Source organism: Staurois parvus, unplaced genomic scaffold (genome assembly GCF_062004578.1).
Source record: "Staurois parvus isolate SC_StPar_1 unplaced genomic scaffold, SC_StPar_1.0 ptg000440l, whole genome shotgun sequence".
NCBI lineage: Eukaryota > Metazoa > Chordata > Amphibia > Anura > Ranidae > Staurois > Staurois parvus.
The window spans coordinates 4,109,084-4,127,415 of NW_028318236.1; the positions used below are offsets into that span (position 1 = coordinate 4,109,084).

At 42.9% G+C, this 18,332-nt stretch overlaps 1 protein-coding gene across 1 annotated transcript in view; it reads right to left on the minus strand.

Annotated features, from left to right (window-relative positions):
- Positions 1-3,935: 3,935 nt before the first annotated feature.
- Positions 3,936-18,332, minus strand: part of PIWIL4 (piwi like RNA-mediated gene silencing 4) — a 277,179-nt gene continuing 262,782 nt past the window's right edge. The window contains exon 15 of the mRNA XM_089687941.1: positions 3,936-4,277. Coding sequence (XP_089544067.1) covers positions 4,161-4,277 — 117 coding nt within the window. The 3' untranslated portion in view covers positions 3,936-4,160. The remainder of the gene's footprint in view (positions 4,278-18,332) is intronic.

Sequence of the window (18,332 nt, forward strand, 5' to 3'; positions counted from 1 at the left end):
GCCAAAATGTTCCTTCTCCCCGATGTCCTTTATTTCTTCGCAACTTTACCACTACCCATACTGCAAGCTGACTTCTTCAAAATTCAACAAATATTGAACCCCTTTATCTGGGCGGCTCACAAACCATCTTTATTAAGCATACCCAGAGCTTTTGCTGGCTTTGGAGCCCCTAATATCAAACTATATTACAACGCGGTCATACTGGACCAAGCCAAACAGTGGTGTTTTCCACATTCCACCTCTTCCTGGCTCCAATTTGAGTCCACTGCAATTCCTCATGATCCTCACCTACTTCTTGCAGAGATCTGGCTCAACTTTCACCCACCTCACTTTTTATCTACAGTCAGTGCTACAGTTGCACCATGGAAAGTCATACAAGTTTCTCAAGGGATCCATATGCAAGCATTGCTATTGCTTCCACCTCTCTCCTTACAACTCATTTCCCCAGACCTTCCACTCCAACACTGGATTTTGGCAGGAATCAAAAAGATTGGAGATCTCTTCCACCATCAAGATCTTATCACTTCTCAGCAACTCTCAACTTCATATAACCTATCCAGTAAGGACTTTTACATATACCTTAGCGTCCGCCATATCCTCTCTTCTATACCCGTAACCAAGGGAACAATTTCCAAAGATCTGCTCTCCTGTCCACCAAAACCAAAGGGATCTCATACATCTCTAATATCCTACCTATCCCGATCTCTATAAACCTACAAACTTGTCTACTGGGAGTTGACTCTCCACATTTCGGTACCACCTGTTGTCTGGCACCACGCTATTTAAACCGTATTTGTCATTTCCAAAAATGTGACAGACTGGGAAACCCTCATGAAAAAAGAATATAAATGATACTATACACCTGTAAGACTGGCTCACATATACCCATCTCACACTCCGAAATGCTGGAGAAACTGTAATATTGACGATACTAACTTTCATACCTTATGGGATTGCCCAGTCATCATTCCCTTTTGGAGAAACATATCCACCCTAATTTTTGTCACTACGCATCCTTCACATCTGTTAACCAAACAAATGTCTCTCTTTGATCTGGACTTATCTTCTTTCACTAAATTTCTCCCTATCATCACACTTTTTGATCACAGCGCGTCTATCCTTAGTGTGGACTTGGAAGAACCCTCTTCCACCGACACTCTTCTGTCATTACCATTGTCAAATGGAATTTCTATTCGCTGCATCACATTTGACAGGAGACAAATTCACTAAACATTGGTCCTCGTGGCTATCAGATCCTAGATGCATCACACCCAACAAACATTTGCCACTGCGTTTTATTTAAAGGTCTCATAGCTCTCAGACCAAACAGAACCAGCAGCAAACCCATTGTTTTATATGTGCAGTGTTCTACTTTCCCGCTTCAGATTTCGTTAGGTCAAGAAAAAATTTCCATCCTGCTTCCTCAATATTGTCCTTAATACACTGCTCAAAAAAATTAAAGGAACACTTTGAAAACACATCTCAATGGGGAAAAATATCGTGCTGGACATCTATACTGATATGGACTGAGTAATGTGTTAGGAACATAAGGATGTCCCATCGTTTGATGGAAATTAAAATTGTAAATGTACAGAGGACCGAATTCAAAGACATCCCAAAAATCAAAGTGAAAAAATGATGCAGCAAGCTAGTCCATTTTGCTGAAATTTCATTGCAGCAACTCGAAATGGCACTCAGTAGTTTGTATGGCCCCCACGTGCTTGTAGGCATGCCTGACGTCAGGGTATGCTCCTAATGAGACGACGGATGGTGTCCTGTGGTATTTCCTCCCAGATCAGGACCAAGGCATCACTGAGCTCCTGGACAGTCTGAGGTGCAACCTGGCGGTGTTGGATGGACCGAAACATGATATCCCAGAGGTGGACCTGCTAATTCTGGTGTTCAATGGCAAATGCCAATCGAGCTCTCTGGTGCTAGGCAGTGAGCACAGGGTACACTAGAGGACATTGGGCCCTCAGGCCACCCTCATGAAGTCTGTTTCTAATTGTTTGGTCAGAGACATTCACATCAGTGGCCTGCTGGAGGTCATTTTGTAGGGCTCTGGCAGTGCTCCTTCTGTTCCTCCTTGCGCAAAGGAGCAGATACCGGTCCTGCTGATGGGTTAAGGACCTTCTACGGCCCTGACCAGCTCTCCTAGAGTAACTGCCTGTCTCCTGAAATCTTCTCCATGCTCGAGACTGTGCTGGGAGACACAGCAAACCTTCTGGCAATGGCACGTATTGATGTGCCATTGTGGAAGAGTTGGACTGCCTGTGCAACCTCTGTAGGCTCCAGGTATCGCCTCATGCTACCAGTAGTGACACTGACCCTACCCAAATGCAAATCAGAAAAGATTAGTAGGGAAAAAACATCAGTGGCCTCCACCTGTAAAACCATTCCTGTTTTGGGGATCATCTCATTATTGCCCATCTAGTGCACCTGTTGTTAATTTCATTAACACTAAAGAATCTGAAACTGATTAACAACCCCCTCTGCTACTTAATTGACCAGATCAATATCCCAGGAGTTTAATTGACTTGATGCTATACTCTGATTAAAAAGTGTTCCTTTAATTTTTTTGAGGCGTGTAATTAATTTGACTCTATTACCTATTAGAAAATTAAAGGGATGCTCTGGAATTATTTTTTTTTAAACAAAATTCATCTTTATGCTTCTTCTGCTGGGGAAGATAGGTTGTTTTTCTCCCTGTGGAATCCTTGATCTAGAGGTGGTCCAAAGAGATAGCGTCCCTGAAGGACCATGTGGATTAAACACTTCTTGCAAAAAAGTTGGGACAGGTCAACACAAAGCTGGCAAAGTAAGTGGTACTAACAAGGCAGAGCTGGAAGGACATTCTGCAACTAATTAGGGTAATTGGCAACAGGTCAGTAACATGATTAAGTATAAAAAGAGCATCTTAGAGAGTCAAAGTGTCTCAGAAGTAAAGAGGTTCACCAATCTGTGATAAGCTGCATCTAAAAATTGTCGAACAATTTCAGAATAATGTTTCTCAATGGAAAATTGCAAAGACTTTGAAGTGGTAATAAACTTTCTCTTTAAACAAATGCTGACAGACAGGATATGTATGACAGAAGAAACCCTATCAGTCTCTTCTGTCATAAATGCTTCTTTCTGTGCATGCGAAGCTCAGTGAACATTTATGGCCCGATCTGTGCCGCTGCGATGTGACTCCAGGAATTTCAGGAATCAGTCTCATGTAACTTCAGGTGAGTGTGCACTGTGATTTTACACTCCCAATGTATGGTGCTTCAAGCCATAAACATTTGACATTTCACTGTGGTGTGTCTCTATCTGGAGTATATCAAAAGGATGATTTAACCACTTCCCATCCAGCCCATGTGCATAAATGACCAGACGGGAGCAGTGCTGTGTGAGGTCCCGATTCACGTGATCCCTGATTGGCACTTCCTGACATCATTGCTTACTATGTGTGAAAACTGTGAATGATCACAGTGGTCATATGATGCAAGGCTATTCACAACAGCATTGTACCATGTGACAAGCTGTGACTAATCACAGCTCTCACAGTATTTCTCAATGGCTGCTAGAATGCAGCCAGAGAGAAGGAGAAAGTATTAGTTTTACAGCCTTTATGGGTGTAAAAACCATCAGTGTACAAAAAGAAAAAACATCTTCATCACTCCCCACAAGTAGTACAGTGTCACTATGGTGACACTGTACTGCTAGGGTGACAGTATGTAAAAAAAAAAAAAACATAATATTGCAAACCCCCCAATACAAATAATATAAAAAAATTAAATAAAAATGTAAAAATTGTCGTGTAGCAATGATGGCAAGGAGGCCCTATGTAGAAATTGTAAACAGGCCCTGACTGAAATGTATTATTTCCTGCTCAATTTCTAATTAACATTTGTTCTTTGTTATGAGCTTATTAAACAGTCATCAGCAGAATGAAAGAGTAAACAGTAATCTTTTATTAAACTAGTAACTATAAAAAACATTTTCATTTTGTGGAGCGATCTAGCTCTCTTCACAATGACTGCTAAAGATACTTCCAATACAAGCTGTAGTATAAAGGTGCAAGGATTTCTAAAGCTTACAACATTCAACAATAACAATTCAACAACAACACAAGTATGTAAAAAAGCTGTTAGTATGGAAGATCATCAGCTGAGAGCTTACAGGTAAAACAGAGTATTAGAAAGTTCCATACTTGGCTCCCGGTGAATACTTTGCCCAACCAGGAAGGTGAGTTTATGGGCGTACTGGCATGGAGCTGGCACTCGGACCACCCCCTGTAAAATACAAAAAGTAGGACAAATGTTAAACTGCATTGTTAAATACTAAAGATGATTCTATACTACTGAACAAGCAAACAATTGATCTAAAAAATGAACTAATGAACACACTGTTCACATATTTTCAATTTGACAGAGTGAGATACATGTTTGGTAAATGTGTCTAGGAGGTGTGGAAGAGCTGTTCACATATGTAACTATCTTTATACCCATATGAAAAAATGGGTTATATACAGAGCTGTGCAAATTCCAAGACACTCTTGGTTGTCTGTAGAATTCCCAATTCATCATTGCAAAAGCCTGATGCAACTAATTATAATTAATCTTGTACCAGTCTACATTCATCAGTATTGTTAACCAAAGTGATAATAAGTATAAAATAATAATTATTATAAATAATAATTTTAAAAAATTGCGCACACTATGACATTAAGCTGCAAGCATAACAGTAGAAATTCATATCATTGCCACCTAATAATTATTAATCAAAGTATTTACATTTTCACCTGATGTCTGTATAGATGCCCAGCAGACCTGTCAGCAAAGTCAAATGCTAAGTGGAATTCCAGGTAACAATGAAAAAAAAAAAGCATCCTGGAGGTGCTGGGACTTTGATATCAGTTTATACAAAGTAGTGAGAGGGCAAAAACATTCGATGAGCAAACTGGCTAAGGTTAGGCTACTCATGACAGACAGTGGGTACCCCAGCAGATTACCAGAAATAAGAAAAAACTACATACATGGACGGAGCGCAAGACCAAAAGATTAAAGGGTCCAAATTAATTTATTGGTATTATGCTAAAAAACAGGCAATGTGTTTCGGGGGTCAAAGGAGCTCCCCCTTCATCAGTGCTTCAGTTAAAAAATGAGATCCTGGAATGAACGCAAAATTAGGCACAGATTTGCATATTAAAGCCATATTTTGAGTCCAGTCAAGGTTCTCATTTTTAATTGAAGCATTGGTATAGAGGGAGTTCTTTTGACCCCTGATACACATTGGCTGTATTTTAGCACAATACCAATAAATGAATTTGGACCCTTTTAACTTTTGGTCTGGCGCTTCTTCCATGTACAGTTGTGTTCAAAATAATAGCAGTGTGTTGAAAAAAGTGAATAAAGCTCAAAATCCTTCTAATAGCTTTTATTTCCATACACACAAATGCATTGGGAACACGACACATTCTATTCCAAATCAAAACATGAAGAAAAATATAACAGATTTGTGTTGTTCCTCTAAAAAAATTGAAGAAAAGTGAATATTAGACTGTTCAAAAAATAGCAGTGTTTGTATTCTTCTTTACAAACTCAAACATTCACTATATAAACTGAAAAATGTTTGAAGATTTTGCTTTCCTTTGAATCACTTAATGAATATTTAGTTGTATAAGCACTGTTTCTGAGAACTGCTGTACATCTGTGTTGCATGGAGTCAACCAACTTCTGGCACCTGTGAACAGGTATTCCAGCCCAGGATGATTGGACTACATTCCACAGTTCTTCTCTATTTCTTGGTTTTGCCTCAGAAACTGCATTTTTGATGTCACCCCACAAGTTTTCTATTGGATTAAGATCCGGGGATTGGGCTGGCCACTCCATAACGTCAATCTTGTTGGTCTGGAACCAAGATGTTGCACGTTTACTGGTGTGTTTGGGGTCGTTGTCTTGTTGGAACACCCATTTCAAGGGCATTTCCTCTTCAGCATAAGGCAGCATGACCTCTTCAAGTATTCTGATGTATTCAAACTGATCCATGATCCCTGGTATGCGATAAATAGGCGCAACACCGCAGTATGAGAAACATCCCCATATCATGATGCTTGCACCACCATGCTTCACTGTCTTCACAGTGTACTGTGGCTTGAATTCAGTGTTTGGGGGTCGCTTTCTTCTACGTCTTTCAGGTTTTGGTTGCCATTTTAAAGGATTTGCGATCACTTTAGCTGAGCAGCCTATCATGTTCTGCACTTCTTTATATGTTTTCCCCTCTCCAATCAACTTTTTAATCAAGGTACACTGTTCTTCTGAACAATGTCTGAAACGACCCATTTTCCTCAGAATTTCAGAGAGAAATGCACTGTAACCAGCATGTACAACATGTGCTGCCTTCCTTCCTTAAATAAGGGCAATAATTGCCACCTGTTTTTCAAAAAATTAATGATCTCACTAATAGAACTCCACACTGCTATTATTTTGAACATGCCGCTTTCAATTAGTGATTCAATTACACAGAATCAGCAGCATGCATGTCATGACTGTTGGGTCTGTTGGATTTCTATTACTCTACTACACCTGCTAGTAAATTATTTGCCATGTAGAAATATCATTTCTACCAAAAACAGTGATTGATCAGGTTAGTGATGTCTGACTGCTATTATTTTGAACACAACTGTATGTATGTTTTTCATGCAACCCAGTGACCCTTGACTTGAACCCAGAAAATGAGAACATATCAAGATTCAGGGCAGAGTCTGATGGTTGTAGGCCAGGGAGGGTTGTGTAGAAAAGGGGGTCCATGTAATGGAGCTAGCCTCTATCCATAGTGAAGAGTATGGTGCCAGTAATCAGGAATTATGAAACCAGACATTACTTTTCCTCAAGGAGTGTGCAAGCAGACCGAAGGAAAGTTCCCATGAAGATGCAACTGAAGAATGCCAATGGCAGCATGTTCACGAAATGGTGTCAGGGATAGACAAAATGTCTTGCTGAAGGAGAGTAATTTACACTATATTGCCAAAAGTATTGGGACACCCCTCCAAATCACCATCTTGGTCACAGGTGTATAAAAACAAGCATATCCATTTGTGAAAGAATGGGTCACTCTCAGGAGCTCAATGAATTCAAGCATGGTACCGTGATAGGTTGACACCTGTGCAATAATTCCATCTGTGAAATATCTTTGCTACTAAATATTCCACAGTCAACTGTTAATGTTATTGTAACAAAGTGGAAGCATCTGGGAAGAAAAGCAACATAAAATGACATAGCAGGGTCAGCGCATACTGAAAAGCACAATGCGCCGAAGTCGCCAATTATCTGCAGAGTCAATAGCTAAAGACCTCCAAACTTCGTGTGGTCTTCAGATTAACACAACAACAGTGCATAGAGAGCTTCATGGAATGGGTTTCCATGGCCGAGCAGCTGCATCCAAGCCTTACATCATCAAGTGCAATGCAAAGTGTCGGATGCAGTGGTGTAAAGCACGCTGCCACTGGACTCTAGAGACGTATTCTCTGGTGTGATGAATCACGCTTCCCTGTCTGGCAATCTGATGGACGTGTCTGGGTTTGGTGGTTGCCAGGAGAACGGTACTTGCCTGACTGCATTTTGTCCAATGTAAAGTTTCGTGGATTATGGTGTGGGGTTGTTTTTCAAGGGTTGGGCTTGGTCCCTTAGTTTCAGAGAAGGGAACTCTGAAGGCATCAGCATACCAAGACATTTTGGATAATCTCATGGTCCCAACTCTGTGGGAACAGTTTGGGGATGGCCTCTTCCTATTCCAACATGACTGCGTACCAGTGCACAAAGCAAAGTCCACAAAGACATGGATGAGCGAGTTTGGGGTGGAGGAACTTGACTAGTCCTGACCTCAACCCGACACAACACCTTTGGGATAAACTAGAGCGGAGACTGCGAGCCAGGCCTTCTCATCTGACATCAGTACATGACCTCACAAATGCACTTCTGGAAGAATGGTCAAACCTTCCCATAGACACACTCCTAAACCTTGTGGACAGCCTTCCCAGAAGAGTTGAAGCTGTTATAGCTGCAAAGGACAGGCCAACTCAATATTGAACCCTACGGACTAAGACTGGGATGCCATTAAAGTTCATGTGCATGTAAAGGCAGGTGGACCAATACTTTTGGCAATATAGTGTATAAAGTTATGAGGATTAGATCCAGATATTCTGAGCAGTACAAGGACAGGGAAAGTCTAAGAGTGCCCTTTCAACCCCAGATAAGTGAGAGGATCAGTGTTTATGGCTATGATCAGATATTTGGCTCAGAAACATTTTAACCACTTACCTACCGGGCACTTATACCCCCTTCTTGCCCAGGAATATTTTCAACTTTCAGTGCTCTCACACTTTGAATGACAATTACTCAGTCATGCAACACTGTACCCATATAAAAGTTTTGTCCTTTTTTTCACACAAATACAGCTTTCTATTAGTTCTTAGCCTTACCTGAGAAACCATCGATCCCGGCGCTGGGCATAGAGATGAGTGAAGGAAAGATAGCCGCCACTCATCTCTATGCCCTTGGAGGACTGGAGCGATGTCACTTCCCGTTCCGGCAAATTTTTTTTTTCTTTAAAACACTTTGATCCAATGCTTTACATTGCAGAGGAGAGATGTGGGGTCTTATTGAACCCATATCTTTCCATAAAGAAGACCTGCCACTAATTATTTCTATCACAAGGGATGCATGCATTTCTTGTGGTAAGAATAAAAGTGATTACAATTTTTTTTGAAGGGGACAGTGCAAAAAAACAAAAAAAACATTAAATAATAAAAAAAAAAGTTTAAAGTGCCCCCGTCCCCCCACGAAGTGGTGAATGCATACGTAGGCCATGCCCACATATGTAAATGGTGTTCAAACCACACATGTGAGGTATCACCACAAATGTCAGAGCAAGAGCAATAATGTTTGCACTAGACCTCCTCTGTAACTTTACACTGCTAACCTGTAGAAATTTTAAAGCATCCCCCATGAAGATTTTTAAGAACAGCAGTTTCACGCCATTCCACGAGCGAGATGTTGGGTATCTATTTACATCCTCTTTCATATTTTACAAAATAATTGGGGTATATATTGTTTTTTTTTTTAATTAAAGTTATTTTTTTTCTAAAAATATATATTCATTTTTAAAAACTGTGCATTTCGGTTTTGGTTATCGGTCAAGTGCATTTTGAATTTGAATTTTCAGCACCGTAATTTTCATTTCGGTGCAACACTAGTACCAATCACTGAAAATTGATCACACCTTGTGTACTGATGGCCTATCTCATTTCTTGAGGCCCTAACAAGCCAGTACAGTACCAATACCTCCAAATTACCCCTTTTGGAAAGAAGACATTCTAAAGTATTTAGTAAGAGGCATGGTGAGTTTTTTGAAGTTGTAATTTTGTCCCACAATTCTTTGGAAAATTAAGTTTTTTTCACCCCCCCACCCCCTACAAAATTGTCATATTAACAAGTTATTTCTCACACACAGCAGAGACATACTTGCAACTACACCCCAAAATACTTTCTGCTACTCCTGAATATAATGCTACCAAAATGTGTGAGACTTTTCCACAGCCTGACCACATAGAGTCCCAACATGCAAGGAGAACTATCAGGTGTTCCAGGGACATCAATTACACATCTAACTTCTTGACTACCTATTACACTTTCTAAGGCCTTGAAGCACCACAGCAATGTAATTACCCACAAAATTACCCCATTTTGAGAAGCAAACACCCCAACGTATGGGGCATAATGAGTCTTTTGAACATGCCATTTTTTCGAAAAGTTTTCGGAATATGCGGGAAGAAAATTAAAACGTACTGTTTTGTTTAAAAAAAAGTTGTCCATTTATAAGATATTTCTAACACATAGCACGTAAATACCCCCCCCCCCCCCCCAAAATACATTCTTCTACCTCTCTAGAGTACGACAATACCAAATGTGTGAGACTTTTCCACAGCCTGGCCATATACAGAGGCCCAACATCCAAGTAGCACCTTTAGGCGTTCTAGGGGCAAAAATTACACATCTAATTTCCTGACAACCTATCACACGTTTGAAGGCCCTGGTGCACCAGTACAGAGGATACACCCACAAAATTACCCAGTTTTGGAAAGCAAACACTCCAACATATATTTTATGATGCAATATATAATGAGTCTTTTGAACATGTTTTTTTCCACAAGTTTTCAGAAAATGTGGGGGAAAAAAGAAAACGTAATATTTTTTACACAAAGTTGTCAATTTTTTAAGATATTTCTAACACATAACATGTAAATACCACAAAATACACCCCAAAATACATTCTGCTACTCCTCCCGTGTATTGGAATACCACGTGTGAGACTTTTCCACAGCCTGACCACATAGAGGGGCCCAACATGCAAGGAGCACTATAAGGTGTTCTATGGACATAAATTACACATCTAATATCTCAACTACCTATTACACTTTTGAAGGCCTTGAAGCACCAGGACAATGGAATTACCCACAAAATTACCCCATTTTGAGAAGCAAACACCCAAACGTATATGCTATGAGGCATAATGAGTCTTTTGAACATGTCGTTTTTTTTACACAAGTTTTTGGAATATGTGGAAAGAAAATGAAAACATTTTTTTTACACAAGACGCACTGATCGGTCCTGATGAGGGTGCACTGATGGGTGCTGATAAGGGTGCACCGATGGGTGCTGATGAGGCTACACTTGTGGGTGCTGATGGGGGTGCACTGCTGGGTACTGGCGAGGGTGCGCTGATGGGTGCTGATGTGAAGTGATGAGGCTGCACTAATGGGCACTGATGTGCAATAATGCACTGCACTGAGGCTGCACTGATAAACTGCCACTGATGTGCACTGATGGGTGCTAATGAGGATCCACTGATAGGGTGGTACTGATGTGTACGAATAAGTGGCACTGATGTACACTGATATGCTGCAGTAATTAGGTAGCACTGATGGTAACTGATGAGCACTGATCTGCACCGAAAAGTTGCAGTGATGAGGCAGCACTGATAAGCTGAAGTGATGAAGCAGCATTGGTTAGCACTGATAAACTGCAGTGATAAGGCAGCACTGGTGGACACAGATGAGCCCTCACTAATGGGCACTGATGAGCACCGATATGCACAGGTGGGCAATGATATGCACAGTTGGGCACCGATGAGCACTGATGTACACAGATGGGCACTGATGAGCACAGATGGGCACTGATATGCACAGATGGGCACTCACTGGTGGGCACCAATGAGCACAGATGGGCACTGATATGCACAGATGGGCACTGAAAAGCACTGCTATGCACAGATGGGCACTCACTGGTGGGCACCAATGAACACAGATGGGCACTGATATGCACTCACTGGTGGGCACTGATGAGCAGATGGACACTTATATGCACTCACTGGTGGGCACTGATGAGCACATATGAGCACACACTGGTGGGCACTGATGAGCATCGATGAGCACTCTCTGGTGGGCACTGATGAGCACAGATAGGGCACTGATGAGCATACTCACAGTTTAGGAACTGATTCTCTCTCCTTTCCTCACACTCAGTATTGGTGTTTACATGTGGGAAGCACGATCACGGGAGTATGTCATATGACACCCTCCCAGAACTGGCCGGCTGCAGTGAAGCTGTCATTCGGCTATCTGCAGTTGGCAAGTGGTTAAACACTTCAATACCAGACACTTTTACCCCCTTCCTGCCCAGGCCAATTTTCAGCTTTAACTGCTGTCACACTTTGAATCACAATTACTCAGTCATATAACACTAGACCCAAATTACATTTTTTATCGTTTTGTTCACACAAATAGAGCTTGGTGGTATTTTTTTTTTTAGTACAACCTGTGATAAAACAAGCACAATCAGTGCCTAAGTCCGCAGTGAATAATCTATACAGTTCACAAAGCAGGTGGATGGATGCCTGGAAGGTGGATGAGAGAAACACACTCTGTATGGCAGCTCATAGCCAGTGGATCTGGGTAATAACTCACGGACATACAAAGGAAACAGAGCAGGGACATCACCAGACGCTGGGTTTCATCCCTGGTGATGCTCTGACAGGCCTCTACTGCAACTGTCTTCAGTTCCTGCTTGTTCTTGGGGTATTTTGCCTTCAGCAAGTGAAATGCATGCTCAATTGGATTCAGGTCAGGTGATTGACTTGGCCATTGCATAACATTCCACTTCTTTCCCTTAAAAAACTCTTTGGTTGCTTTTGCAGTATGCTTTGGGTCATTGTCCATCTGCACTGTGAAGCGGCGTCCAATGAGTTGTGAAGCATTTGGCTGAATATGAGCAGATAATATTGCCCGAAACACTTCAGAATTCATCCTGCTGCTTTTGTCAGCAGTCACATCATCAATAAATACAAGAGAACCAGTTCCATTGGCAGCCATACATGCCCACGCTATGACACTACCACCACCATGCTTCACTGATGAGGTGGTATGCTTAGGATCATGAGCAGTTCCTTTCCTTCTCCATACTCTTCTCTTCCCATCACTCTGGTACAAGTTGATCTTGGTCTCATCTGTCCATAGGATGTTGTTCCAGAACTGTGAAGGCTTTTTTAGATGTCGTTTGGCAAACTCTAATCTGGCGTTCCTGTTTTTGAGGCTCACCAATGGTTTCCATCTTGTGGTGAACCCTCTGTATTCACTCTGGTGAAGTCTTCTCTTGATTGTTGACTTTGACACACATACACCTACCTCCTGGAGAGTGTTCTTGATCTGGCCAACTGTTGTGAAGGGTGTTTTCTTCACCAGGGAAAGAATTCTTCGGTCATCCACCACAGTCGTTTTCCGTGGTCTTCCGGGTCTTTTGGTGTTGCTGAGCTCACAGGTACGTTCCTTCTTTTTAAGAATGTTACAAACAGTTGTTTTGGCCACGCCTAATGTTTTTGCTATCTCTCTGATGGGTTTGTTTTTTGTTTTTTCAGCCTAATGATGGATTGCTTCACTGATAGTGACAGCTCTTTGGATCTCATCTTGAGAGTTGACAGCAACAGATTCCAAATGCAAATAGCACACTTGAAATGAACTCTGGACCTTTTATCTGCTCATTGTAATTGGGATAATGAGGGAATAACACACACCTGGCCATGGAACAGCTGAGAAGCCAATTGTCCCATTACTTTTGATCCCTTAACAAGTGGGAGGCACATATGCAAACTGTCTTTTCCCCCATGAATACAGCTTTCTTTCAGTGGTATTTGATCTCCTGTGCATTTTTGATCGCTATAAAAAAAGACTGACAATTTTGAGGACAAAAGAAAAAAACAAAATATTGGACTTTTTGCTATTAAATATGTCCAGTAAAAAAATTTTTAAAAATCTAATTTCGGCATACATTTAGGCCAAAATGTATTCTGCTACATGACTTTCCTAGAAAAAATCCCAATACGTGTAAATTAATTAGCTTACGTGAAAGTTATAGTGTCTACAAATGTCGGTATATATACACTGGGATTCTTTGTACTAGTAATGGCAGCGATCAGCGACTTATAGCGGGACTGCGGCGGGCATTCTGACACTGGGAGAACTGTCTTGGTGTCACTGACATCCCCATTGACACCAATACAGTGATCAATGCTAATAAAAAGCACTGACACTGTACTAATGGCATGGGGCAGGAAGGGGTTAACATGTGGGGCGATCAAAGGTTTAACTGTGCGCTGTTTTACTGTGGGCTATGTTAGTGCTTTCAACTGTAAGCACACTGCTTTGCATAGCTCTGCAGAGCCATGCAAAGCAGTGTGCGGGAGCTGACAGGGGAGAGAATTGTATTGTTTACATATAGTTCTCTCCCTCCATCGGTAAAGCTCCGCGATCACCGGGTGCTGGTGAGTAATCATCGGCTAGGACTCAGTGATTGACAGCAGAGGCCGCGAACAGCGGCGTGGGTAGGGCGAGTGCGGGGCTCATGTGCACCCCCTACCCAGAGATGCAAAATCACGTATACATACGTGAATTTGCGCACCCCTGCCACCCCGTAGCAGTATATCTGTTATAGGGTGGCGGAAAAGTGCTTAACAACTTCCTGCCTGTATGACGTCCTCGGGTTGAAGTGGTAATACCAGAATGAAGATTGCACCTGTAAGCATCATCCTAGTATTAAAATTTTCAGTCAGCGATTTCCTCTTCAGAAGAAGTGTTTTGAGTGGCTGAACGGCCACTCAATCAATACTGTGGGTGCAGGTCCCCCCCCCGCCTTTTTCTAGGCTCTCCAGTCCAATCATGGAGCCCGGCACTGCTGCGACTGGCGGCAACGGCTGCAATACACAGCGAGAGAGGAACTGACACGGATTCTTCCTTTCTGTGACCCCAGAAACCGACTCACTGTTTACCTGGCCATTAGCAGCAAGGACAACAGCTGATAAGACTGATCTGTATCTTAATCAACTGCATTGGAGGCCACAGAAGAGATCTGGGGTCTATAAGACCCCAGATCTCTCCATAAAGAGGACCTGTCACGGGCCACGCTTTCACAAGGGATATCGTTCAATAAAGTTGATTAAAAAAAAAAAATACAAAAAAAAAAAAATCCACGCATGTAAACTAAGATCACACTGTGATACCACACTTGTGAGGTATCGTTGTAAACCTCAGAGTGAGAGCAGTAATTTTTGTTTCAGATCTCCTGTGTAAATCTAAACTGTAAAGGCGTTTAACCACCTCCCACCAGGCCAATGTACATAAATGGCCAGGGGGAGATTCCACGTTCTGAGTGGACGTTCCTGTACGTTCCAGAGAACACGTGCAGCCCCGAGGCTGTGCTTCAGCATGATTCTGTGATGGCTGTGTCCCTCGGACATAGTCCATCTCGGACCGGGATATGGACTCTCTGACTGGCCCTCCCAATCACATGATAGTTGTGTCTAATCACAGCTCTCACAATGTTAACAGAGACACGTGTCTCGCCAGTTGATTCCCTGCCAGAGCTCCGTGAGAGCTCAGTGAGGGGTCAGGGGAGGGGGAAGCTGCAGACTGTGAAAATTGGTCTGTGTAGCTGATGATTTTATTCATCAGTTACACAGATCTGCAGACATCCCACACCAGTATACCAAGCACCATTTGTTCCTGTCCATGGCCCACATGTCAACATCTGTCACAGTGTCCCACAACATCTGTCACAGTGTACAAAAACATCTATCAGTGTACAATGCACAAAACCATCTGTCAGAGTGTACCAGTGCACAAAACAAATAAATAAAAAAAATTTAAAGTACCCCCATCCCCTGTTGCAAAGGCGAACGCACACATTTGTCTCATACACATATGTAAACAGCAATTGCACCACACATGTGAGGCATCGCCGCGAAAGTCAGAGCGAGAGCAATAATTCTAGCACCTGACCTCTGTAGCTCTAAACTGGTGACCTGTAAAGGCTTATAAAGCGTCACCTATGGAGATTTTTATACACTGTAGTTTGGCATCATTTCATAAGCGTGCGCAATTTTAAAGCATGACATGTCTGGTATCTATTTACTTGGCGCAACACCATATTTTCTATTTTACCAGAAATGTGGGAATTATGTTGTTTGAGTGCATCAAAATTCTTTAACCCGCTTCCCACCTAGCCACTGCACATAAACGGCCAGGTAGGATCTTCGCCGTTCTGAGTGGACGTTCCTGAACGTCCCTCAGAACATGGCCAAGCAGCTGCGCGCTCTTGGTGTGCCTGTGTCCCCTGGACACAGCAAAATGCTGCTCAGCAGAAGGGCTCTCTGATTGGCCTTTTTGATCACATGATGGCTGTGTCCAATCACAGCGATCATGTGATGATAACAAAGCCGCCAGTCTGTTGACCGGCTCTGACTCTCCTCACACAGTGCCCGCAGGTGAGGAGAAGCAGAGCTGACCTGTGTAAAACATACACATTACCCCATAGTGTCCCCCACACAGCTGTCAGTGCACCAGTGATCCACATCTGTCACACGGTACTAGTGATCCACATCTGTCACACAGTATCAGTGATCCACTCCTGTCACACAGTACCAGTGATCCACATCCGTCACGGCGTACTAGTGTAAATTACACATCTGTACCAGTGATCCACATCTGACATAGCATACCAGTGTAAATTCCATATCTGTACCAGTGATCCACATCTGTCACAGTGTACCAGTGCTCATCTACTTCTGTACCAGTGCTCATCTACTTCTGTACCAGTGATCAGCATCTGTCACGGCCTACCAGTGTAAAATCCACATCTGTCAGTTTACCAGTGCTCAATATCTGTCACACAGTACTAGTGTAAAATCCACATCAGTACCAGTGAATAACATCTGTCACAGTTTACCAGAGTAAAATCCACACCTGTACCATTAATCAATATCAGTTACAGAGTATCAGTGTGAAATCCACATCTGTACCAGTGATAAACATCTGTACCAGTGAACATCAAAATCAACATCGGCAATATCAGCAGTGCAGCATAAACATTTAAAAAAAATTATACACCAGCGAGGAGGCTTTCCAGATACGGAGTATGACGGATGGGAGTAGCAGGGAACTCTCTCTGTCAGACTCAAATTCTGAGTACAAGCCAATTGAAAGCAGTGGGTCAGCAACAGATTCTGAGGAGGACAGAATCCAAACAAAGAGGTTCAGGAGATCTGAGGAGGAGCAGGCATCCGCCAGATGCACAGTGGCGAGTACAAGGACTGCAGCACTCCCAGAAGATAGCAGCAGAATGTATTTTGGGATGTAATTTTTGGTATGTACATGCTATGTGTTAGAAATTTAAATAGACAACTTTGTGTAAAAAAATACGTTTTCATTTTCTTTCTACATTTTCTGAAAATGTGTGGGGAAAAAAGTGACATGTTCAAAAGACTCATTATGTCTCATAGAATATACATTGGGGTGTTTGCCTTCCAAAATGGGGTCATTTTGTGGGTAATTCCATTGTCCTGGTGCTCCAGGGCATTCAAAATTGTGATAGGTAGTCATGAAGTGAGATGTGTCATTTATGCCTCCAGAACGCCTGTAGGTACTACTTGGATGTTGGGCCTCTGTATGTGGCCAGGCTGTGGAAAAGTCTTATATACAGTACCTGAACAACATGGGAGAAGTCAAAGATCGCCAGGCACAGTGTCGCCTCCTCACACCTGATTTAAATTCTAATTGCCATATTACCGTGTCGCAATCTCGTGCAATCATGGGTTTAAATCAGGTGGTGAGGAGACAACGTATCGCCTCACCACCTGTCAAACACACTTGGATCACTTTTCAGAGGAGCAGCAGTGACTGCTGCACTTGTGAATGAGTCCTTAGTTGCATTCGGCAGCGGCACCTTCAGGGCTTGTTCACACATAAAGTTGGGGGGGGGGGCCGGTTAAAAAAAAACTCCTTCGGTTGAGTCATGATTTTAGCTGCTGAGGCAGCAGCCAAAGGTGTACCAATGCCACAGCATGAATAAAACCCCTTGTTGTTTTTGTGCTACCACCTGTCAATCACGACTTATTCAAGTAAATGGGGCCACTCTGCAAGCGCTCCGGGGATGGGGGTTAAGGGGATGTGTCCTCTGCAGACAAGGTGGGGGGCACAGACACAGAGAAAGGCAGGAGAGGAACAGTGTATACAGTGAGGGAGCAGTGTATACAGACAGGCTCGTTCACCTACGCTGCCGTTGCCGGTTTTAAATGCAATTGCTGGCTTTTTCCCCCCCTTTACTTTATAGATGTAATTCGGCCACCACTGAGGGGCGGGGTCACCGGGGATGTCACTGGGTGACCCAGCCCCTTTGTTTACTTTAGCGGAGGGGCGAATGACAGCTCCTCCTCTGCACTGTAAAGTAAAGAAAAAAAAAGCTGGCAATTACATTTAAAACCGGCAATCACAGCGCAAGTGAGGGAGCTTGTCTGTATACACTGCTCCCTCACTGTATACATTATTCCTTTCCTCTCCTGCCCCTCTTCTTGCACACACTGCCCCCCACCACCACAAGGAGGACCTGTCACTTATATGCTGTCACACAGAGGACTATTGGTCCTCTATGTCAGGGCTTTAAATTTCCAGTCGCCTGCTCGCATTTGGCAAGTGAAAATAACATGGAGGCGAGTGTGTCCCAGGCGCCGCATTGGAGGGTGGGGGGTGGGTGCTACCAGCAGCGCCAACCTGCCCCGAGCACTGTGTTGGGAGCTCCTCAGTGACCGGAGTGATCGCAGTGTCACTCCTGTCACAGGGAGCAGCTGCTGACACTTGCTGGAGGGAGGACTAGGCTTTCTTTCTCCTCCCTCCTGCCTGCAGGGGGCAATAGACAGCCGACACTAAGGAGTGAAGGCAGAGTGTCCTTCCTCTCTCCCCTTGTCAT